The 23,437-nt window shown below is 42.4% G+C and overlaps 1 protein-coding gene across 4 annotated transcripts in view; it reads right to left on the bottom strand.

Moving 5' to 3' along the window:
- Positions 1-23,437, bottom strand: part of XRN1 (5'-3' exoribonuclease 1) — a 68,833-nt gene that overhangs the window by 7,285 nt on the left and 38,111 nt on the right. Inside the window, exons 17-40 of one of the 4 annotated variants that reach the window (XM_066599510.1) lie at positions 23,071-23,191; positions 22,484-22,582; positions 22,276-22,379; positions 21,809-21,940; positions 21,507-21,669; positions 21,309-21,422; positions 21,104-21,202; positions 19,470-19,585; positions 15,034-15,180; positions 12,507-12,596; positions 12,284-12,419; positions 11,996-12,052; positions 9,950-10,082; positions 9,694-9,763; positions 9,536-9,612; positions 9,387-9,454; positions 8,006-8,089; positions 6,765-6,851; positions 6,563-6,680; positions 2,191-2,249; positions 1,949-2,032; positions 1,711-1,839; positions 870-984; positions 562-749 (exon numbers count right to left, since the gene is read on the bottom strand). In XM_066599510.1, the coding sequence (XP_066455607.1) occupies positions 562-749; positions 870-984; positions 1,711-1,839; positions 1,949-2,032; positions 2,191-2,249; positions 6,563-6,680; positions 6,765-6,851; positions 8,006-8,089; positions 9,387-9,454; positions 9,536-9,612; positions 9,694-9,763; positions 9,950-10,082; positions 11,996-12,052; positions 12,284-12,419; positions 12,507-12,596; positions 15,034-15,180; positions 19,470-19,585; positions 21,104-21,202; positions 21,309-21,422; positions 21,507-21,669; positions 21,809-21,940; positions 22,276-22,379; positions 22,484-22,582; positions 23,071-23,191 (2,590 nt within the window). Of the gene's footprint in view, positions 1-561; positions 750-869; positions 985-1,710; positions 1,840-1,948; positions 2,033-2,190; positions 2,250-6,562; positions 6,681-6,764; positions 6,852-8,005; positions 8,090-9,386; positions 9,613-9,693; positions 9,764-9,949; positions 10,083-11,995; positions 12,053-12,283; positions 12,420-12,506; positions 12,597-15,033; positions 15,181-19,469; positions 19,586-21,103; positions 21,203-21,308; positions 21,423-21,506; positions 21,670-21,808; positions 21,941-22,275; positions 22,380-22,483; positions 22,583-23,070; positions 23,192-23,437 lie in introns of all 4 variants that reach the window. The other 3 variants (XM_066599502.1, XM_066599529.1, XM_066599519.1) reach the window with 3 other exon arrangements.

Genomic DNA, 23,437 nt, shown 5'->3' with positions numbered 1-23,437 from the left:
AGTTTGGACCGCATGTTCCGGCTGACAGGTTCCCTTTAAAAAGAAAGGCAAAAATCTAAAAAAAAAAAAAAAAAAAAAAAAAAAAAAAAAAAAAAAGCTGAATACTACTACAAATAGGAGGACTAAGAAGCACGAGTGTAATAGCGACATTATGCATTCGGTTGAATACATTTATATATTAACCCTTTCCAATCCACTGACATCTGAAGACATTATGATTTAAGGCTGTACAGCTCCGATGTTGGAAGATGTCCATCGGGGTTCCCTTACTATATATTGCCAGCCTCTCTGCTGTCGGAGCCTATCCAATGTGTCACCTCATGCAGTACTGGCTTTAGCCAGCAGATAGCGCCGTTGTATAACGGCAGTAAAAGAGTAAGCTGCCTAGGAAAACCAGGATACAAATTGGTTTGGAAGGGGTTAAGTCTCCTCCAAAAATATGGTTTGGTGGAAATTTGTAATAATTCCTCAACATGGGATATCTTTTTGGCACTTGTATCACAATACTATGAATGCTTATCACACCGATCACAATGGGTTAACATCTACAACATAAACTACCTGTGGTGTTCGCAGGAGTGAAAACTCTGGCGGATGCATTCCGACAAGAGAACAGATGCGGAAAAGTTCAGATACAGCAGGGACCAAAGGTGTGGTCAATGGTTGAGTAAGAAGAGGCGGGCGCAACAATTCTGGATTTGGAGCATGGAATGGTGGTCCGGTGCCATGTGGTCTGTTCATATGAGCAGCTATACAAGATCAACAACACAACATAAAATATAAAACGGTCTTCTAAAGCTCCATTACTGCCCCCCACAGGTACGCTGTAACGTACAACAGTGTGTCATTATGAAGGGATGAGGACATACCCATCTGCTTGGTTTGTTTCCGCTGGGCAGTAGGATCCTTTTTGACATCTTTCGGCTTGTCTGCAGCATCAGAACTATCAATCTTCAAGATCTCTTTTAACATTTGGGTCCCTTTCTAAGAACGAGGAGAAAAGAAAAGATATCTAATACAAGTTCCAACTGGAGCAGTGTCTTTCAGTTTTCAAAGAACTTTTTCTTAAAAAGGGATTGTCCAGTTGTAAACTACTGATGGCCTATCTGCAGGATAGGATATCAAATCGTAGATCAGTGGGAATATATCACCCAAGACCCCCACTGATCATCTGTTTGAAGGTCAGTGTGTATGTGAAGTGATCCGATTTCTGCAAGAAGCCAACAGCTCCGTTCTCGCTGCAGTGGCCATGCTTGGTATTGCAGCCACAGCTACCATTGAATCGGAAATTTGCCTGTAATACCAAGTCTGGCCACGGCAATGAGAATAAAGCTGTACATTTTTCTTCAGAAATCAGATCAGTGCAAGAGCACACTGACCCAGAGAAGAGCTAATCAGAGGGAATCTTGGGTGACAGACATTCACTCATCCACTATTGGTGGCTTATCCCAAGAAAAGGTCATCAATAGTTTTACAACTTGACAATCCCTTTAAACACTGACGACTTATTCTTAGGCAGTAAACACAAGGGTGCTGTATCCTCTTCATTGGTTACATACCCATAGGAACTTGCCTAAATGTCAAACGAATTGACTTTGCTACAGTGCCATTCACAGAACAGATGAACGACTGTCCCCAGCATCAAAGTATGGGCCCAAAGACTCTTTACTCTCTTGGTAACGTATGACCGTTTTCTCCTCCTAAACTTACCATAGCAAAGGACTGTGGAGACAAATGTTCTTCAGTAGTAGACTGTGCCTCCATGATGGGTACAGACGGTCCTTGTTCCCCTCCAGCAATCTTCACAGATGCAAATAGGTTCTCAAACTCACTAATTTGCTGTGAATAAAATCCCATCATGTTACATTTGTAGTGGCAGCTACACCTGAAGAACAATGCGGCAGTTTACAGCAGGCAATTCAGGATTTGGTTGAAAAGCCAGCAGTACCTTTCCTTCTGCGGTGCCACGCATAGCTTCTGTCGGATCACTTCTCTTCAAAAGCCTAATGTGTGTTTCAGGCTCACAGACATTCTGCAAATACATGAGATCCAAACTTATTTCATGAGCGGTTTAGACTCCTTTCAGTGGTTAACTCAATATCCGTGTGTAAAGGGCTCTCTGACTACATCAAACCTTCCCTCACATTTATAGTGTACCTGTGTATGGGCGGCCTAAGATCCATCACTTACCTGTGTAGTCAAAGCCAGCTGCTGGTTCTCCTGTTTGTGAAACTCAAAGCCTTGTTTTCCTGCAATACACGTTATAAGAGATCATTCTGGAAGTCCTTATTTAACCACCCGCACATACACACGTATGAGAACGTATTTGTATATATATGATGGGAAATAGATAGATGTGATAAAACATGAGCAAATAAATGCTCTTGTATCAAAAAATGGCGTTTCCCATCACACCACTGACATATCAGCGATGGCACCAATTTCATCAAAATGTAAAAAACGTACAGGGTATTTTGCTGATAAACACCATATTCATATATACAATCGTCATCTAGGTGCTGATGTGCAAAAAACAAAATTGCCGCTGAGGGGAAATATGTTGTGCCATGTTAACCAGGATTTGCTTCAACGTATTTGGTTAAGGAAGGTTAAGGACATTGTTGCATAGCACTGGCTATGAATCCATTTTTTGCTTTATAGCAAATGCCCCATCTGCTTTACTAATCAACAGCAGTAGTGGAGATCTATAACACAAGGCAAATTTGCTATTGAAAATATGGCAATTTTCTGCCACAGAGTGCAACAGGAAACTGTCCAAAATGCTCTGCACATTTACATTGCATTTTAGACACCAACAGGTGCTTTTTCCGCAGGTGTCTGAAAAAGCATGCCTTTGTGGGAAGGGTCATAGCTTTATGGAAAATTTGTGCTACAGTTTTGGTGCACATCCAATGTAAACTAAGCCAACTATTATGTGGTATAAAGTTAGACTGGACAGTCAAAAAGGGGAAGCAGATTTATCATCCAGCCGAGTCACTGCCATAGCTGTGGGGCATTTTAAGACTGTCTAAGCATACACGGTCTTACTATTTAGACAGCATTTTGAAATCTGCCCTATTGCACCTAGAGCTACACTACACGAAAGAGAAAGCCGTAGCAAAAATTATTTGGCTTGTATTTGTAAAGTCGCAGCCTACCCCTACAGGACTCTGATGTGGCTTTGAGTACTGGACAAATTAACAAAAGTAAAAATACATGCCAATAGCAGGCAAAAATATACAATTCAGTCATATATAGTAATTATCACTTCTATCTAAGCGCATTTTGATAATTAGTGAAATGAATATATTTCTTTGCGCTATTCAGCCGGTCGTCTTCACCACATATTCCCGCATGTTTATCAGCTGTCAGATAAACTTCAAAGAGACATGTCAATGGTTTGAACAGGTGCCCCTGCGTTGTATTAGTCATTTGGACTTCAGTACCTGGACCTCTGCTGACAAGCTACTGAGCGCAAGGCATCTGGCGCTTTGATTTAAGGCCATAAAGATCAAGTGCTGTAAGCGTACGGCGCTTGGTACTGGGCTTTAATCCCAGCAGGTAGTAGACATACAGCATTGGATTAAAGCTCCTGTAACCTAGCAGGGTAGGTGATCGGCTGTCAGTGACAGCCAAGGGCCCAGGAGTGAAGGCAGAGGGCAGTTTTTAACAGCTTCTGCTTTCTGTTTTGGCTACATAGTACTTAATGAGCTCTATGTAGAGAATGGAAGAATCAAAAAATGCCATTTCTGCTACTCAACCCAGCTATCATGGGATCACTGGGTGCCCTCTGGCATGGCAGAGCGGGGGAGGTTTTCTCCTGTAATTCTGGCTCCTATGGATGCCCCAGTTACACTGGAAAAGCGTGAAATTAAAACTAAATGACAGTGTGAATGTCCCTCAGAGGTCTGATGTGTCATGGGGATATAGAGGTTAAAAAAAAAAAAAGATTTTTGTACTTACAGTAAAATCTGTTTCTCGTCACGTTCATTGTGGGACACAGCAAAGGGGTAAAGCTGCTGCCAATAGGAGGTGGACACGAAGTAAAAAGCGTTAACTCCTCCTACAGACACCAAGCTAACCAGTTTGTACGCAAGAAGTAGGATAAGCAAATAAAACAAACTGTACGCACCAAACTAATAGAGAACCATAAAACCATGTGTAAGGCCTGAGAGAATACGCCAAATGGGCAAGAAACTGACCTACAAGCCAAAGGACTAACTTTTGGGTGGGTGCTGTGTCCCCCAATCAGTGAGATTTTACAGCAAGTACAAAAATCTTAATTTTTTTTTATCTTGGGACGTACTAGAGCAGTCCCTTGGGTGGGGGGAAAATTATATGAATAAGTGCGATTTGATTACGGCCATCTGTAATACTCTGACCGAGAGTGGTGATGCAAAAGAGTAAACTTTATAGAGTTTTGAAAAAGTGTAGAGAAAAGGTCCATGTTGCAGGCTTGTGCACTGGGAGAGCCGATGTGCCATGCTGAACCGCCCAAGAGGCATACACTGCCTGGATGTAATGTGCCGTGATCTAAAATGGAGGCCCCCTGCCATTGGCAGGGTATGTGTAGGAGATCTGTTGTGCAATGTCAGTTAATTCTTTTAGGGAGGCACCAGAGATAATGCTACGGTGTAACTGTTTGGCCCATTCAGTGGTCGCCCTACTGACCGTCTGGAGTGGTTTCACATGCGATGCCAACGCCAGATTCTCTGTATCCGTTGATTGACTTAATCAGAAACAGCGAGATACAGGCTTGCACGGGTCTTGAGTCAATCACAAGAACAACAAGGAAACGACTTGCACTTTTTGGTCATGTTGCACGCTTGTCAGAAGCTGTCCCGGCCCACGGTGCTCTAACCGCGGCAATTGCTAAGAAAATCGAGAGACGACCCGATGGCGGAGCCCTCCTGGTCGTCCGCGGCACTCATGGGTGCAACAGATAGGCAACAGTAGTACCCCCTCCGACATCAACACTGAATGGAACAATGCTCTCAGTCATGGTCATTCTAGATCGGAGCTACAAACCCTCGTCGTCCAAGCGAGATAACTAAACTACTGAGCCAAGTAAACGGAGAAACAAGACCGAGCAAAACTTACTGCCTCAAAGGAGGACTTAGCCAGCAATTAGATTTTCCTATCCTGCAAGTCCTGGAATAACAAGGCATCAGACATAGGAGGAGTGGTGTTTTTCACCAAGCAGGACACTGCACTGAAGGGTCCATTGCTGGCGAGGATGACCATGTTTTAACGGACTCATCCGAGAAAAAATAAATAAATAAATAAATGTCGAGACTGTGTAGATCTACCCTTTTTACGGGGTCTGCCACATGACAGCTCATCCAAGGAGGATTCTCTCCGTCAGATACGTTAGGAGGCGACTGATGGGAGGCTTGGCCTAACATATCCAAGATTGATCTGGATGCCTTAGTGGGATCCAACAATGCCAACAAAAGAGCGTGCATGCACCAAGTTCAGTCGCTGCTGGAGGTTAGACAGGAATAGAACCAGCAGGCGGTTTGCTGTCAGTTTGTCTTGGTGTTAGACGGTTAGCATACAGTGATCTTTGCGGTGTCCCCCAGTGATACACAAGAGAGAAATGGTTACAAAAGTTAAAATCACAGAAGATGGCCCACCGCCCACATCTATAGCATAGAAAACCTCTGGTCCTAAAGGGGTTAAAAAGACATTACATTCCAGATTTCCTTGATGACAGAATGCCTCTAAATGCTCAAGAAATGGTAAACAACTTGCCAAACAACTGTACAGCTGGTAGCACCGTATAGCCATATGGAGATAAACAGTAATTTGACCCTTAGGGTAATTTAACGACATATTAAATGAAATAAGTACTATAAAACCACATTTCTTAGCTACACTACAAATGCCTAGTTGCAAAATGTGTCAGATAAAAAAAATCCATAAGAGAAAACTAAAATGATTTTGGCTTTATCCTTAAAGGGGTTGTCCCGCGGCGAAATGCAAAATTTTTTTTCCAACCTTCCCCCGCATTCTGTCCCGTTAAAATCAATACCGTTTGTAATTTTAAAAAACGAAAATCGCTTACCTCCTTCCCAGTTCGCGCATCTTCTTTTCTTCTTTTAAAGATGGCCGCCGGTCCTTTCCCAATGATGCATTGCGGTTTTCTCCCATGGTGCACCGCGGGTCTTCTCCCATGGTGCACCGTGGGCTCTGTGCGGTCCATTGCTGGAATCGGCACACGTGACGGGGCGGAGCTACGCGATGACGTGTAGAAGGGGCGGAGCCAGAACGCCGCTTGTGCCCGGACTGACCAGAAGGGAGAAGACCCTTCTGCGCAAGCGCGTCTAATCGGGCGATTAGACGCTGAAATTAGACGGAGCCATGGAGACAGGGACGCCAGCAACGGAGTGGGTAAGTGAATAACTTCTGTATGGCTCATATTTAATGCACGATGTATATTACAAAGTGCATTAATATGGCCATACAGAAGTGTATAACCCCACTTGCTTTCGAGACAACCCCTTTAAATTTTCCCCTGCTGGTGGTAGGCGGTAGTGAAGCAGCGTCTCTGTTCATTTACCTATTTTCATTGGTTCTGGTTTCTTTCGCTGGCACTGTGAGGTGTTCTCAATGTGGTACTGGTTTGCTTTGTTGTACTGCTGTAGATTTTGGCCAGGCTTCTTTTCCTGAGGTAGACTCTATAAGACATGTATTAATTAGTCAACAGGAAAGATGACCTGATGGACGCCCTCCACAACCATACTTAATTCCTACTAACGGACCTTGTCATTCATTTTGTGTGGTGCGTACGGTAACTTTGCAGCGCCTTGTAAGGAATGCCACACATTGCTGAATTCATCATCTTGTTTCTGCGGTGGAAGAAAAGGTAACAAAACGTGTTGATACTTTGCATGCAGCAGTACTGTACATAACCATTTTTACATCCGAGGGGCTATTTTGCTATATATTGCTAAAAAGTGGGAAAACACAACCTTTTCTGACCAGTAAAGTGTACCGCCTAATACAGGGAGCAAGCCAATGCCACAGGATGCCATACAAGATTAGAAGATCTTTGGTAAAACTTTTCCCTGTCTTGCCATCATAACCGGCCACTTATTTGGATACGAGTTGTATCCAACAAAGGGAGGGAACTGAAGTCATCATAATGTCACTTTAGTATCTAGTCACACGAAGGTCTACTGAAGCAGGATCTTCAAGGCTTGGTGTATGTTAGGATGCTATGGTCTCAATAAGAGCCTGTACGCTGATGACTGCAGGAGATCTAGTAGAGCTGCTTGTTACATTACGACGCCTCTAATATTAATGTAAGTCTTCTACATGGCTACGGTAGAAGTCTCTGCAGCAGCAGCATTTATTTGGGCTCCATTTAGGACTACCCTCCGGTTTTTTGTCATTCAAAGAGCAATTTTCTGGCTACATAATGCTTTCTAATTGTCCAGAGCGGCAGATAAAGTGTGCAAGTATAGTGCATTAGTAGACCAACCCTACCTATGTACTATGTGGATTAAAAAGTCTGAAGACTGCGTCGCCCATCTTGAACAGCAAAAAATAGGACCTGGAACCGGTTGATCAGAAGGATAGCAGAGAACAATTACTGGTAATATCCCCTGTCCCCTCTTGTCCCAGGACAGAAATTTGTCCTGAAACCAGAGGGTGGCTTTAGATAATATTAACCATTGCCTGGTACTGCTGTCCTTAGGGGCATTAATGGTGCCCTTACACTATACGCAGTTCATATGTGCTCTGGGCAGATCTCTCCCTACCTCATCACAGCATATAAACTGGGCACCAACACTGAACGAGAGCCCCTAACCCGAGCATCACGAGGCAATAGAGGCAGTTGTAGCACATAAGCATTCCTGCACACATCGGTCACATGTCATCAAGTGGTAACTATAAATGGTTGGCCTAAACTTAATAAGGCAATTGTAGATCAGTGTGTGCATTCAAATTGGGAGATATCTAGTAAAAGTGGACCTGAAACAACCAAACATGAACTTGCCTTCAGTTTCTGGTTTCCAGGGCAGACAACACCTTTCTGTGGAGAGTTTGCATTTCCCTGAAACTCCTGCTTTTCATTTGGTTGCTTTAAACACAACAGAATAGAAATGGACAATAAGACTAACCATCTAACAAGTCTTCTCAACGGGGTTTACAGGAAGTAAAATATAGATGGCCTATTCTTAGGTGAGCTCAAGAATGTTACTTGGTGGGCGCCATTTTAATGCAACCAAGCAGTAATACCAGACATAGCAGCTGGTATATAGGAGTATGGGAGAGGACAATTATTTCACGTATCCGAGATTTATTAAGTAAACTACCTACATACCTGCCAGGTCTGGACAAACAAAAGATGGCCGAACCTAAGGCACACTGTGTATTAGTATACATTAGTCTAAGATACTACACACTGCTTTGACAGACCAGTGTTGCCCATGTAAGAAGCACTGGCCAGTCAGATCAGCATGTAGTGTCAGACTACCAATGACTATCTTGGTTTGTCCAGTACTAGAGGGTCGCTTCAAGATGCCCATATACGTCCATCAGCTGTTGACACAATGCTTGCTCAGTTGATAGCTATTTCTCCCGACAAACCCCATACACATGAATGCTCAGTTCAGTTGAGCGTTCATGTGTTTTCAATAGGGAGAGTGGAGAAAGCCACAGTCAGACAGTTCTGGTGGTAGTTTATCTCAAGGGAAGACAAATTATAGGGTGTTCAGGTTCTACATGACCGATCCTTCTCTTCTTCCAACAGATGATCGGTGAAAGTTCTAAGGCCCCTCTCACACAAGTCTCATCAGGTTTACCAAAATTGATGGGTTTGACAACTTTTGACTCAAGTATATAGGGTCTTTAACATTGCTCCACCTTTCGTGTAAAAGTGGGTCTCAAGTGTGTGGTATCGCCGAGGCCGGTGAGTGTTCGGAGTGGTCATGCACTTAGAAGGGCATAAGACCACTGATTATTCCTATTGGCTGGTGTGCACAATAGCAAGAATGCTAAGAGGATCAGGGTGGTGGGAGTGATACTATGCATGTGACCACTCGCACTGGACACAATAGGTCAGGTTCAGAGAAAATAAGAAAACCCAGGGGTGGGGACATAAGAAGTAACAGCGATATCTACAAACAAGAACATTTTCATTAAATTATTCAGATTGTAAAATTGTTCTGTTTTGCCTCATCTATGTAATATTGAATGATGGGACAACCCTAAAGTCTATGCAGCATGTGAAACCTCAATCTTGTCCATGACTTCCTCAATTAATGCCAGTATTACTAATAAGTCCAACTATGAATACATATTAAGAAAATAGATAGTGTGTAATCACCAATAAAAGACCCATCCATTTGTTGGGTGGTAGTGGGAAAAAGTCTAACCTTCATAGGGATGAAGAGAGAGCGGGGGGAATGGTTGAGGGCACCCAAGTGTCCTTTTTGAGATCCTCCTGCAGATAATTCAGAGGGGTGAGAGCCATGGTGATTGATGGCTGGTTGCGGTTTAACTACAGCTGTCAACTTTTGCATACCATTTTCTGTACGAATACCATGAGAAAGGTTAATTAAGGCACTTGTCGGCACACGGTAGCCTCTTGACTGGGAACATCTAGAAGAACAAAAAGACACATTCTGCCTTTGTAGTAATTTTCTAAAAGAATGAGCAGATTAAGCGTTTTCATGTCAGTACCTTATATTTAGGCCACCAGGGAACTCCTCATCAAATAATACTTCAAGCAAGACATCAGCATCTCTCTCCGCTGCAAGTACATGAAAAGTGCCAAAATCAATGTGCGGTCTCCAAAACAAGCTGTTCTCACTCAATGGATTCAAGTTTGTCAGATTGAATTTGTGCTTTAGAATTCACAGCAAACTAGAAAACGGGGGGAAAAAACTGAAGCTCTAAAGAGGAAATGTTATCTTCAGGTCCGAAAAGATTTTATTACCTCCTTTAATCCCAATAACTGTGCCTCTAAGCCCCAATGGCACAGAAAAGCTCTCCCGCACGTTGACAACACGGTCAAAAAGTCGGAACTCGGCATCTCTGTCTGGAACAACTCCAAACTGCTGTTCGAGGGGCTGAAGAGAAAATAACAAATAGTTATATATAACATATTGTAGAGCATTAATTACAGGCCTCTGCATGTGTGGGGAATGAATCACTACATAACTAGGTAAGATTTGCCATTCAGGATCCTTGGAAAGACATAGAACATACTACCAGAACTTGTGTTTCTTGCGATCCCATAGCATTTAGATACGGATAGTGGCTTCCTGCTTCTCACATGCTACTCTTCAACTTTGCCACTCTCTTACAGGGGCCACAACACCAAATTGAAATCCATGTTCTGGGGCCCACAGGTGCCTGTGCACCATGCCAACATGTAACACATTTATGCCTTTCTAGTCAAGTACACTCTTGTTATTTCAAGATATGACATTAATATTGAGATTTAGTACTGGATGAGCCTTTTAGACCACACCCTGTTTATAAGGAGAGTTTTTACAAAATAAGACAAGTCCAGCAATGATTTTGCGCCTTACGATACGGTAAGAATCCCTTTGTTTCTGTTCATGTGTCTACAAGTAGATACTTGTACCAAGTTATTTCCCAAATGTAATGTTGTTCTAGGATCTCTCAATGATTGGGAAGTGTACAGCTGTAATGAGCTGTGTGAATCTTCCATGAAGCCTACTGGATTCAAGATAAAGCTAACTGCCACCTTCACGCCTAACGTTCAATCCTAGAATAGTTTATCAAAATTATATATTTTTTTTAGATTTGCTCTAAATCCTTGTGACGCGACTCATTTTGTAAAAACACTCATACTTGTTTTAATGATTCTAGTTCTTTAGTCTCTAAATGTGCAAATTCCCACTAAAAAGTAGCATTCAAATGCGTTGCCATTTTTATTTGTTGGTTTTATTACACCATATGTATAGTCTAGAGCAGTGGTGGTGAACCTGTGGCACACGTGCAAGAGGTAGCACGCAGAGCCCTCCCTGCTGGCACACGCCGCCCGCTCACCACGTTAGTGTATACCAGCAGGGGCTGCGGCTCCCCTGCTGGTATTCACTCAGCAGCACTACTAGCAGAGGTGATCCTGGCGCACAGTGTGACGTTAGTGTGCAGCAGGGATCCTCCTCCATTGATGTCCCCTACTTGGTTCTGCGAGAGCAGGGGGAGGAGGAGTCTGGCAGCACACTGCTGTCACAGTGTGCACCTGGGATCAGCACCGACCAGAGGAGCAGTGGCACTTGAATGAGGAGGGGGGTAAATGTATGGGCCTCAGGGGGGCACTATTACTACTGGGGCTGATATAGGGGATACTATTAGTAATAGTACCAATTTCTCGATAATAAGACCTCCCCCTTTTTCGAGGGAGGCTTGAAATATAAGCCATCCACCGAGAATAAGCTCCAGCTAACCTACATTATAAACAAACAAAAAAACAAAAAAAAAAACAAACAAAACACAATCCTCACCTGGTCCGCGGCGTCCCGATGCCTCGCAATGATCTTCGGCGGCAAGCTGTAGTGTCCTCTGCGCTGACATTTCAGTTTTTTTCTGGTAATAGGGCTTTGAATACCCCGCCTCCAGCAGAGCGAGTGCTATGATTGAATCGAGCACCAGCCAATCACAGCGGGCGCTCGATCATTCACAGCCCGTGAATGACATCACTTAATGGCGGTGATTGGCTCATAGAGCGCCCACTGTGACTGGCTGGTGCTTGATTCAATAACAGTGCTCGCTCTGCTGGCGGCGGGGTATTCAAAGCCCCGTTTACCAGAAAGACACAAATATGTCAATGTGGAGGACACTGCAGTTTGCCGCAGCGCCGGAGACCATCGCGAGGCATTGAAACACTGCGGACCAGGTGAGTATAATCTGTAGCTCATCAGGTCGAAATCTACTTTATCCATTTATAACAGTTTAGCTTGGAAATGTATACTTTTATTATAAAAGCAAAAAAAAAAAAACACCAACTTACGCGGAAGAGTAGGTGTGGTTTCACAGTCACGCGCACCTTCTTATTGCTTTTCTTGGTCTGTGGAAAACACAAACATTACCTCCAAGACATTGAATGACTCTATAAGCGATTTTTGACAGGCAGCAAAAGAAAAGAAAGAAGAAAAAAAAGAAAAAGAATTTGTGACTGAATTTGTAAGGATATGATAAAAGCTAGGAAGCTCAGTAAAGCAGTATAAAGAGAAAGATAACAGGTATCATAAGCTGAAGGGATTTGTAAGACATAATCCTTCATTTGTAAGATCCTAACCTTACAGTTTGCAACCTCCTCTTCAATTTTTTCCACAATAGCAGAATCCAAGATCTGCAAATCACATGACGAGCGAGACAACAAGCTAACAGGATGAGCTCTCAGCCACGACACAACCTCTTGAACCTTCTCCGCACTACACACAAGTAGAATATAATATAGATCACAACAGCAGAGCACAAGCCGGTGTCACAGTAGTTCTACGGGGCTAGGATGGTCTTACCCATTCTCATCTTCCCCTGGCCAGATGTCATCTTCATAGAACACGTCGTCTTGGCTGTTCTTGGAAATGTATGCGAATAGCTCAGGATATCTGTATATAAGTCACATATATGTCTCAGTATTCAAAATCAATTATCCAATAACCTCTTAATCGATTACACTTTGTAAATAAGATAAATCGTATAAAGTATAAATAGCAGGAAAAAATGCTGAAATAATTGCTATTTATCACCAATAAGTGGTATGAAGAATTGTACAGCAAGGATCAAATGGCAATTTCCCACATTAACTTACAACAGCCATGTGCTCAGCAGTAATGCCAATATTAAATGCAAACATCACCACGAGAAGAGTTTACATTGGTCAAGATCAATAGGTTTGGGGTTTAATAATGAGGTCTTTCTTCACTTATATTGGGCAGTTATGCTAAAGTGCAACCAAGCTTTATTTTATTCAGCTTCTGACATGCCGTAGTGATGTTTCTAAAGTTTTGATTAGTGGCAGTCCATGTGCTCTGACCTCCACTAATTGCTAAAACCAATGGGCAGAGGCACTCATCTGCGTGCTGTGCCCATTTATTGGTCATTGGCTAGGAGGTGTACTGTGCGCCGAGCAAAGCTAGAAACTGCCGAACGAGCACAGCGCTCAGATAAGTGCTTCTGCCCGTTTTAGCGGTCGATGGGGATCTCAGCACTCAGACCTCCACTGATCAAAAGGTCTAACATGTCACTTTGACATGGCAGAAATTTTTCTTTGCTATTTAGTTGCACTTTAACCCTTTCCAATCCACTGTCTGACGTCTGAAGACATTCTTATTGAAGGCTGTACAGCTCCGATGTCGGAAGATGTCCGGCAGGCTATTCTTCCTGTATATTACTGGCCGCTCTGTTGTTGGGGGCCTCTCCAGCATGTCCCATTTCGCAGTACTAGCTCTAGCCAGCAGATGGCGCCATTGTGAAATGACAGAAAGAGAAAGCCCCCTAGGTAACCCTAAATCCAAAATTGGATTGCAAAGGGTTAATGCGAATCATAACAACTGGCTGGTGTGAATGGAGGTGTTCATAAGATTCCCTTCTTCCTTGTGTTCAAGAGGGGCCCAGAAAATATTCCCTGGGCCTTTTTTGGATTTTACTTATGTTCAGTGAGGACCAGTGGGCATAGTCTGCTCGGCGGCTCTCTGGATACAGACGAGATAAAAGACCGCCACCATCAATACCCAGCGAACCTGGACTCTGGAGTGCTGGCTGATTGTGCTTGCTATAGGAACCCTGCCAGGCACTAGGTGAGCCCGCTATCATATATGCGTTGAATGAGTTGCCATTTTACTTCACAAGGCGCTGTTCAACGGTCTATAAATTTTTCACTGTGTTGGGATCCATTCCAAAATTGGTGAACATATAAAAAGGAAGTACACATCTCCTGTACACAGCCCAATACAAAGTCCCAACATACTTCAGAGACTAACAACATAAGTAAAAAAAATGGAAGAAATCACCCTAAGCGTGTTGTTACACTTGCAGTTTTTAAGCCAATGTTCGGAATGGATTATAAAGAGGGGAATTGCTGGATATAAGAAGGTGCTTTACATTCTCCTCTTTGAATCCACTGCAAGTTTTGGAGTTTAAATGGAATGTGAATGCACCCCAAGAGCCTCTTCATGTCACGTTTTGTATTGCTTAGCTTGTATGCCAGGAGAGCTCCTGATGTACATGCCAAGTACAGATACAATAAAACTTACCTGGTGGGATATAATGGGGTTATATTGTTAAACGTGAGAGTCAAAGAGTCAAAGAAAATCCCATCTGTATGTCCATAGGGCTTCATTACGGTCCGTTTACACCAAAATACTTCACGTTTGAACAAGCGAACATCGTCAGTTGACTCGGGCAGCTAGTTTATACAGGACGATACATAGTTGCTCATTCAAACTAGAAATTGTTTACATTCACTAGATTAGTGAATGAGAACAACTGAACAATTGGTATTTAAAGCGAATGATTAGTGAATGAGCCAGCGGTGATTTTTATGCGCGCATGAAATAAACGAAAAGCAGAGGGTTTATCGTTTGATTGCTAGCTGCGTTTACATTAAAGATGATCGTTCACTTCTGCTCGCCTGATCTTTTTTCAATGATAAATCCATGTACAAAAGGGCCTTTAGTCAGACTGATGCAAAAACTGATTTCTTTTTGCCTGTTTCTGACCAGTACTGGGAAAAAGCAAAATATACAGAATGTAGTAGTAGACTACGCCATTCCACGAAGTCCTGTTTGACCAACAGTGACAGATGCAACTGTATGGCATCCAACTAACAGATACATCCCAAGTCTGTCAATAGTTTAAGCAAAAGAAAAAAAAACAAAAGCTGAAATGCTGTGATTGGTTCTCTAGGCCGGTTTCCTGCAGCATTTTGCTGAAGACAGACATTTTCTTGTCATTTAATGGTATTTTTGAGGAAGCTTTTTTTGGCCCAAAACACTGCCAGCAGATGTTCTTCTAAAATCTACAGTGAAATGTAAAATGAGTTACCTCTCAATATATTCAGCCAGGAGCTGCTCTACCGCAGAGGAATACATCCATTCAGTCCCCACTCTCTTCGTATAACCGGGAACCTCTTCATTTTTCTTATTGAATTTCAAATTCAAGCCCACATTTGCTTTCTGTTCCCCATGCGGACTACAAGACAAGACAGGGGGTTACATGTCACACAGATTTTCAGTACATTTACAGTAATTGCTATAACTTTCAGAAAAATGTGTTTGCAACTATACTATCAATCTATAAACCAAGCGGCACAATAACGGATGTTGATGTCAGCTACACGACTCCGGATCCATTAGTGACTGACTTATTGTAAATTGAAGCAACTTATAACATGTAAATGACGTGTTCCTATAGGACATCAGTAAGAAAATGATGGCGGAATGAGAAGTAAGCAAGTGTAGTGCCAAAAGGAGATCCCACTCATCTTCCTCTGCCGCACATACCCAGCAGCAGAATGGAGGCCATAAGACCGCAGTAGTAAGCAGCGGAGCTGTGTGCATCCAGCACTGGGGTAAGGCAGTTAGAACACTTGGGGTGCCTTCACACTTGCGATATTGCAATGTTAAAAACACATCGCACAAAAATCACAAAGCACAGACTTGCAGTTTTTGTGCAGTGTTTTTAAGATTAGAAAGTCCTATTGATTTTAGTGTTAAAAAAAAACCCAAAAAAAACAAACAAACACGGAAACGCAGTGATATGGCAATCGCAAGTGTGATGGCGCCCTTACACCAAGGTGGCTTTTTGCATGTCTGCCTCTCTCTACAGCTGCTTCTTTCTCTTTCTATGGCCAGCAGCTAGAACCTGATGATCTTGGTAGATGATTTGTCTTCAGTGTTGCCCTTTTGAAGAGATTTTAACCCCTTACTGACCAAGTCTGTTTGCGCCTTAATGACCAGGCCAAATTTTGGAAATCTGACATGTGTCACTTTACATATAATAGCTCCATAAAGGTTTTGCATATCCAAGTAATTCTGACATTGTTTTTTCGCCACATATTGTACTTTTTAGGTGGTAAAAATAGACCGATAGAATTTGTGTAGATTTATTACAAGCTCCAAAATTAGAAAAATATTGAAAAAAAAACAAAAACTGTCGTTTGCACAAATTTGACATCTTAGTTGAAAATGTGAACAAACATACTGTACACATTTTTGATAAATATTTTTATCTGTTTACTTTATTCTGGAATCACATTTAACCATTTAGGAGAGATACAAGTTTAACATTGATTAAACTTTTGAGGAACAGTGGGTTTTCCTACACCAAGCCAAGACTGCAAAGGCTTATAGATGTCAGAATGATACATACCCCCACAAATTACCCTGTTTAAAAAAAACACCCTTTAATGTATTCACAGAGGGGTGTCAGGAGTTAATGTAATTTAGAGGAGAAAAACTAAAATTTGATATTTTGGCAGGTTTTTTTTCTTTTTTCTATAGTGCACATGAAAGTGACGATTTGCACCCAAAAATGGATCCCCCCCATTTGTCCTGTGTTCAGAAACATACTGATTGTGGCCCTAATCTTATGTCTGCATGCACAAGGGGGCCCAAAACAAAAGGAGCAGCCAGTGGCTTTCAGAACAGTCATTTTGCATGAAGGCGATTTAGGCCCCATAGCACACTTGTAGAGCCCTTGAGCGGCCAAAACCAGAGAACCCCCACAAAACTAGACCCTTTAACAAATTCATCTAAGGGTGTACTGCGTATTTTGATTCCACAGTTTCTGAATTAATCTAAGCATAGCAGAAGGAAAAGATTACATTTCTTTCATAAATGTCACTTTCATGAAAGTTTCCCCATGTTTGAATCAAGGGAGATGTGGTATAAAAAGTGGCGCTCTGAGCTTTTGCACTCCCTCAGACTAGTAATCTTGCCGAGGTGTGGCAGTTTGACACAGAAGGCGCTCAACAAGCTGCTCCTGGAACTGCAGGAAGGCGAACGTTCCAGGGGCTTCTTGTAAATTATGTATTACAGGTAGCAATCTGAAAAACAACGGGCTCACACAGACATATGTGGAATCTGCTTGCGTAAGCACGCAGCGGATCCCATCTGTGAGCCCGTCTGTGGCCCTGAGTACGGCTGTAAAATGTACTACGCATATCTGCGTACTCACACAGGTGGTTATGCACAGTACACCTTTTTTGTCTGTTTTAATGCATTCGATTGATCCGTGTATTACCTGAGATCAAAGGCTTGCTCAATACGCAATTCCTATCAGGTCGTGCGAGACCGGCCTCAGGTAGATCGCTACCTTTTTACACCATTAGATAACAGCGATCACGTGACTGGAGACCACTCAACCAGGCCTCTGGTCACTGCTCCAGGAGCAAGGAGATTTTTTAAAACTTCCTGGGCCCCCCCGGCTTCTGCACATGCATCCGCCACTTTGCCAGCAAGCGCATGCACAAAAGCCAGGGATCATCCGATGGGGAATCTCGTCGGGGAACAAATACGGAGGCCTCCATGAGAAGGTTCATCTCCTCTGACCGGTCACATTGGTGAGGAAAATGACATTTTTATTTATTTTTTTAACTTTTACAGTCACTGATCTAGGCTCTAGGCAACCTTGGGTAGCCAGGAGATTTTTAAATTTCCCGGGCCCTCCCCAACTTTTGCTTGCCATTTTGCCGATGGCCACATGCCCAGAAGCCAGGGAAAGGTCAGTGGATAAAAACCCCATCGGGAAACAAATCCAGGGGTCTTAAGTAATTTCATCTCCCCTGAGGAATCCGAACTGCGAGCGGAGATGAAGCTAACTTTTTTTCTTTTTTTTTTAAAACCTTTACATGATTGCCGTTATCCACCAGGCTCTAGCCGGGAGCTTTTAAATTTCCTAGACTCTCCTGGCTTCTTCTGGACATTTTGCCAATGGCGCGTGCATATGCAGAAGCCAGTGACCAGGCCATGCAGGACCAGATTGTTGCGGGACGTTGCGGAGGTGAGCATTTTCATCTCCTCTCACATACTAGATCTGAGAGAGGAGATGAAACTAACTTTAAAAAAAACAAAACGTATGTGATTGCTGTTATCCAATGGATAACTGTAATAGCATGATCGGGGACCGCACACCGCGGCCACCCAGGACATCTCCTCCAGGCTCTCTGGTAGCAGGTGGCATGGAGCTGTCGCACTCTCCAACCCCAGGGCTTTACTCTACAGGGCTAGCGTGTTTTTACAGCCCTGTAGAATAGAGCCCAGATACCCAGTACCTGAAAACACGCATGCGTGGTCACTAAAGGGTTAAGGATGAATTTAAAGTGATTAATTAATGCAGGGAGAGGAAGAACAGGAGAGGAGACCAACGAAGGGGAAAAACGCATTCTTCCTGTAAGTAGTAAGACTACAGTTTCCCCATCTTCTCTTGTACTACTGATTTATGGAAACTTGCTTATAATTGGAGTACACTATGATGTCAAGGGTGTATCACACAGGCGAGTCGTGCACCACGTGCTCAAAAACCAGACAGAAAACCTACACATTTTACCAGTTAGGCTTTTGATGAAGCCTGAGCAATCCATTCGGGACATAGGCTATATTTTTACTGCTTCCTCCATTCCTTTTTAGAGGGCTAGTCTTAGCATTTTATGGCCTAGATGTGAAACCTGCAGGCGATTTCCTGACTACCTCGCCAAGTGTTACAGGAACACCCAAGGTGGCAGCCTTACGCCATTTCTGTAACCACCATTAAAGTGAGCTACGCAGTTTCCTTGACACAGGAGTTACGGAAACACTGAAAGGCTGCTATCTTGGCTGTTCCTGTACTACCCAGCAGAGTGATGATGAAACTGCGTTTCATGGTTGAGATAGGAAATCTATGGCTGATATGGAAATATTCCTTTAAAATTACGAAAAAAAGCATTTTATTTTTTTTACTGTCAGTTTTAGAATTGTGGTAAAAATTGCACACAAATACAGCCATATGCTGAGAATGAATGAAGTGATTTGTTAAATAGCAATCCGTAGTAAAGCCATTTCAAGTGATTTACTGAATAATAGAGATGAGCGAGCGTATTCGCTACGGCAAACTACTTGAGCACCTACCCGCTCGTCTCTAAAGATTCGGGTGCCGTGGGGGGCGGGGAGCGGCGGGGGAGAACGGGGAGGAACGCAAGGGAGATCCCTCTCTCCCCCCCGCTCCCCTGCTCACTGCCGCAATTCACCTTTCACCCCCGCCGGCACCCGAATCTTTAGAGACGAGCGGGCAGGTACTCGAATAAGGCACTACTCACTCGAGTAGTTTGTCTTAGCGAGTATGCTCGCTCATCTCTACTGAATAACCATCTAACCCAAGTCAATGAATTGGCCAAGATAAAACAGTTGCTTGTGAAATGACAAATTAAAAAGAAAAAAAAAAAAACTACCAACTTTAAAAATAAAATCATTCAGGGGAATATTTTTATTTACATTTATACTTACTTTCGTTTGGACCCCCTACCAATGAAAATACTTCCTGTGAACCTTGAAACAAGGTAACCATTAATTCCCAGGCGGCTAGCCAGGACATAGCCAGGATTATATTTTACTGAATATTTCTACAAAAACAAATAGGAACTCGTTAGATGCTAAAACACCGAGGACAAATGACAAATTGTATTCAGATATCTAGGGCTGATTAGCACTGGTCTATTCTAGAAACACAGCCAAACATCTCTGGCTATTAGCAACAAGAAGCCAGTTCCACAGGGATCTAAGTGGTTGCTATAAGGCTGGCTGCCCACAGGCGATTTGCCATAGCATGATCTACGGCGATAAAATCGCACACAAGACACGCTTTCCATAAGATAACTATGGAAAGCGCAGCCCAAAGTACACAAGCAGAAAATTACTTGCATCTAAAAATCACGGCATGCCACGCTTAACCCATCATTAAGATAGGTTCATCACGGAAAACTGTGGTGACATTAGGGCTTCCCCGCGGCGGTATATTGCAACGCCCGTGGACAGCCGGTCTAAGGGTGCTTTTACACGTGACGATCTGTTGGGTGTTCCTGCACTTATACACATGAATGAACATCACTGACTGAATGGGGGCAAAGCGGACCGGGGATAGGGGCAAGTATACATTCTTTTTTTATGGTTCATGTGAATGAGGCTTGAGTACGGGACCCTCACTCAAGTATAAGCAGAGGAAGGCTTTTTCAGCATTTAAAAAAAAAAAAGTCGGTTTATACTCTGGTATATACGGTCCTTTTTTTTATTTTTTAAGAAGACATTTACATTTTTTTTTTTTTGATTATTTTCTGCCACCATTTTCTGTGAGCAATAACTTTATTTTTCCACATACTTGTGCAAGGGCTCATTTCTTGCAAGACGTCCTACAGTTTGCGTCATTTTGGATTGCTTTTTATTGCATTTTTTTCTTGCAGACAGAATGACCAAGAAAGCGCATTTCTGTCATAAATTTTTTTTTCCAGACGATGTTCACCGTGCGGGGTAAATAATGCATTACTTTGCTAGATCAGACTTTGACGGACGCAGTGATACTAAACATGTGATTTCATTTTAATGACTAATTCTTTTATTTAGTCTACTCAATGACCTGTAAAACCCCGTTCATTAATTACAGCGTACTGCTGGAGGATCCTCCACGTAGAAACATACCCTATACGTTACAGAAACCTACCCTTACAGTCTTCAGTCAGCACGCGGTGTGTAACAGTGATTGTGAAATAGTTGTGCAATCACTTTTGGTTATTCTTTTTATTAAGCAAGGTTAATGGTGAGCCGACTGGATTAATTGTATGGGCAGATTTCCAAAAAATACAATACAATACAACGGCAATCGGATTACATTATTCTTCATAACTGGAAAAGCTTACGTGGCAGAAAAAAACGGATATCATATTTGAATGCAGCGCACTTAAGTTACTGTAGGCCGCCTATCTGCTTATCGGTTACAAGAATTGTGTTGCACAGTGTAATCATTCAGATTCTCGCTGGACCGTGGGAATCCAAACAATCACTGCGTGTAAAAGCACCTTTAGACTTAAAAAGGTGTGAGAAAAGATTGTCATGAGTCGTAAACTGTATAATGAGCACTGTCAACTTACATGCTGGTTTTGTATTAAGGCATCTAGCTCTGGTTCACAGGTAATGCTAAATAGAACACGAACTCTGTTCTCACTGAGAACATCAGATGAATCTTGCACCTGAGGGTTGGAGAAAAGAAAAGCTGTTTATTAGTCTTTCAAACACACATGCAAAGTCTAACAAAGCAAATTATATGGCTAGCACGTAGCGGATTAGAAAATATACCTCTCCCATGCAGCCGTAGTATGGAATGCCAAGCATGAAGACCACACTTCCAGTTGAAAACAGTTCACCAAGTTTCTTAAATTGAGATGAGGCCGATTCAAAAGCTGTAATATCCTGAAATAAGGCAGCGAATTAAAGCATCCATTCTACAAACCATCTAGTGTCCAAAGGCTTTACCATTAACCCTGCAGCGCTCACCTTCACAACAGCTTGGTATACAAAGGGGAGAACCTGCTTAGACCACTGCTTCTCCAGGACAACATCTCCATTATGGGATACCCGGTACCGACGGCCAGTAAGTAGCTGTGCGTATATAACTACCGACGTGTCGTTTATGATTACTCCTTTTCTTTTCTGGTAGCTTGAAATAAAAAAAGAAAGTTTTATAATATAATATTATAGTAATGCTCAATATTTTAACATATTAAGGGAAAGGAGAATTACAAAATGCTACTAATGACTATAATAATTACTAGATCAGCCTTTCATTATGAACTCACTATTCATGAATTCCTTGCACTTCCTTCACCCAGATGTTTCGCTCTTTGTTGCCAACATGAATTATTTTTGTCGGCGGAATCACCCCACCAATGTACAGCTTCTGGGTTCCTTGAGATTCTTCCAAGAAAAATCTAAAATATGCAAGCAAAAAAAAAAAAGTAAGGAACCTCCAACACCTCCTGTATAATTCCACAAGTAATCAACTTCAATCAATATATATTACAAGTTTTGTAGAAAAGTGACTTGAAGGGGCTTGTCTAGGATTAGAAAAACATGACTGCCTTCTTCTAGAAACAGCACCACCCATTTCCACAGGTTACGGCTAGTATTGCAGCTCCAATTTACTTTAGAATGCTTCTGAGCTGCACAACCTGTGCACAGGTATGGCCCTCTTCCATGGCAGAAAGAGGCCATGTTTTTCTAAACTTGGACCTCCCCCCTCCCCCCTTTAAGATATTGAACATACTTCATTTCTCCATCTGACACTGCAACCACTCGAGCTTCTTCAAGGTGAGGCCAATTCACAAACACGGATTTCCCCAGCACAGCAGAAGCCACAATTTCCACTTCCTGTGGACAGAAGAACCAAAGCATGAATAGCAGCATATCATCTTTACAATAGTGCTATAATACAATCAGTATCTAGGTACTAAACGTCTGATGAAGTAACTTACATTATCTTCAGAGTCCTCATCTACAACAATCTCTAAAATCATATTCTCTCCTCGGCTGCTTTGTTGGAAAACCTGAATCCCTGCTTTCTTCAAAGAAAACTATAGAGAGAAATATATTGCAGTATGACAAGTAAGAAATAGATACAAAAATGATATACTTAGCATGTACTGATCTTGGGTCACATCAAGTTTCATAATCTATTCTCATCAAGATCTAGATTCATGCATGACCTTATAACTCTCCTCACACCTAGGTGATCTCCCTAAAAATAAGGGGATTCTGTAGGGAATTCGCACAGATCACTGAATTCCCCGCTATGCAAATCTGTACAAACACTGAACAGGGGTTGCTTGGACTTGTGAAGTTAGAGCCAAAAAATACCCCCCGGGTAGAATGAACTACAAGATATACTGTGACTCTAGACAAGCGCAACTAGCAAAGTACTTGCAATATTTCTCATGACTATATGCATATTAGAGGTTCATCTATTTGATGTCCTTTAAATTGAGAAGACTAGTGCAGTTTGGAATCCCTTGGAGTTCCATATACAATTCCACAATAAGTGGCTGTGACTAGTAGAACTTACCGTGTGTTTAATATGCTTCAGAGTTGGGAAGCCACAGAAATATAATGCACTCTTGTTCACATTAGTAATCTTGTTATCGCCCATAGAAACATGCCATGCATCCAGTGAAATAATCTTACTCCTACCGTAGAGAAAAATGAACAGATTAGATCTATAACATTCTGTACTATACTTCCAAGAAAGTCAGTGAACCCTTTGGAATTACTTGGATTTCTGAATGGATTACTAACAAAATGTAGCTTGGAGAACAAACACAATCTAACAGTGCAGGCGGGCACCACAGAAACCAGGAAGCGGGTGAGTATGAAAAATTACAGCACCCGCCTCCCTGTCACCTGCACTAACAGCACCATAAGTTAGTTTATGG

The sequence above is a fragment of the Eleutherodactylus coqui genome, chromosome 1, assembly GCF_035609145.1.
Source record: "Eleutherodactylus coqui strain aEleCoq1 chromosome 1, aEleCoq1.hap1, whole genome shotgun sequence".
In the NCBI taxonomy this organism is placed as follows: Eukaryota; Metazoa; Chordata; class Amphibia; order Anura; family Eleutherodactylidae; genus Eleutherodactylus; species Eleutherodactylus coqui.
Note: the sequence above shows the minus strand (reverse complement) of the source record. Positions and strands in the feature narration are given on the sequence as shown.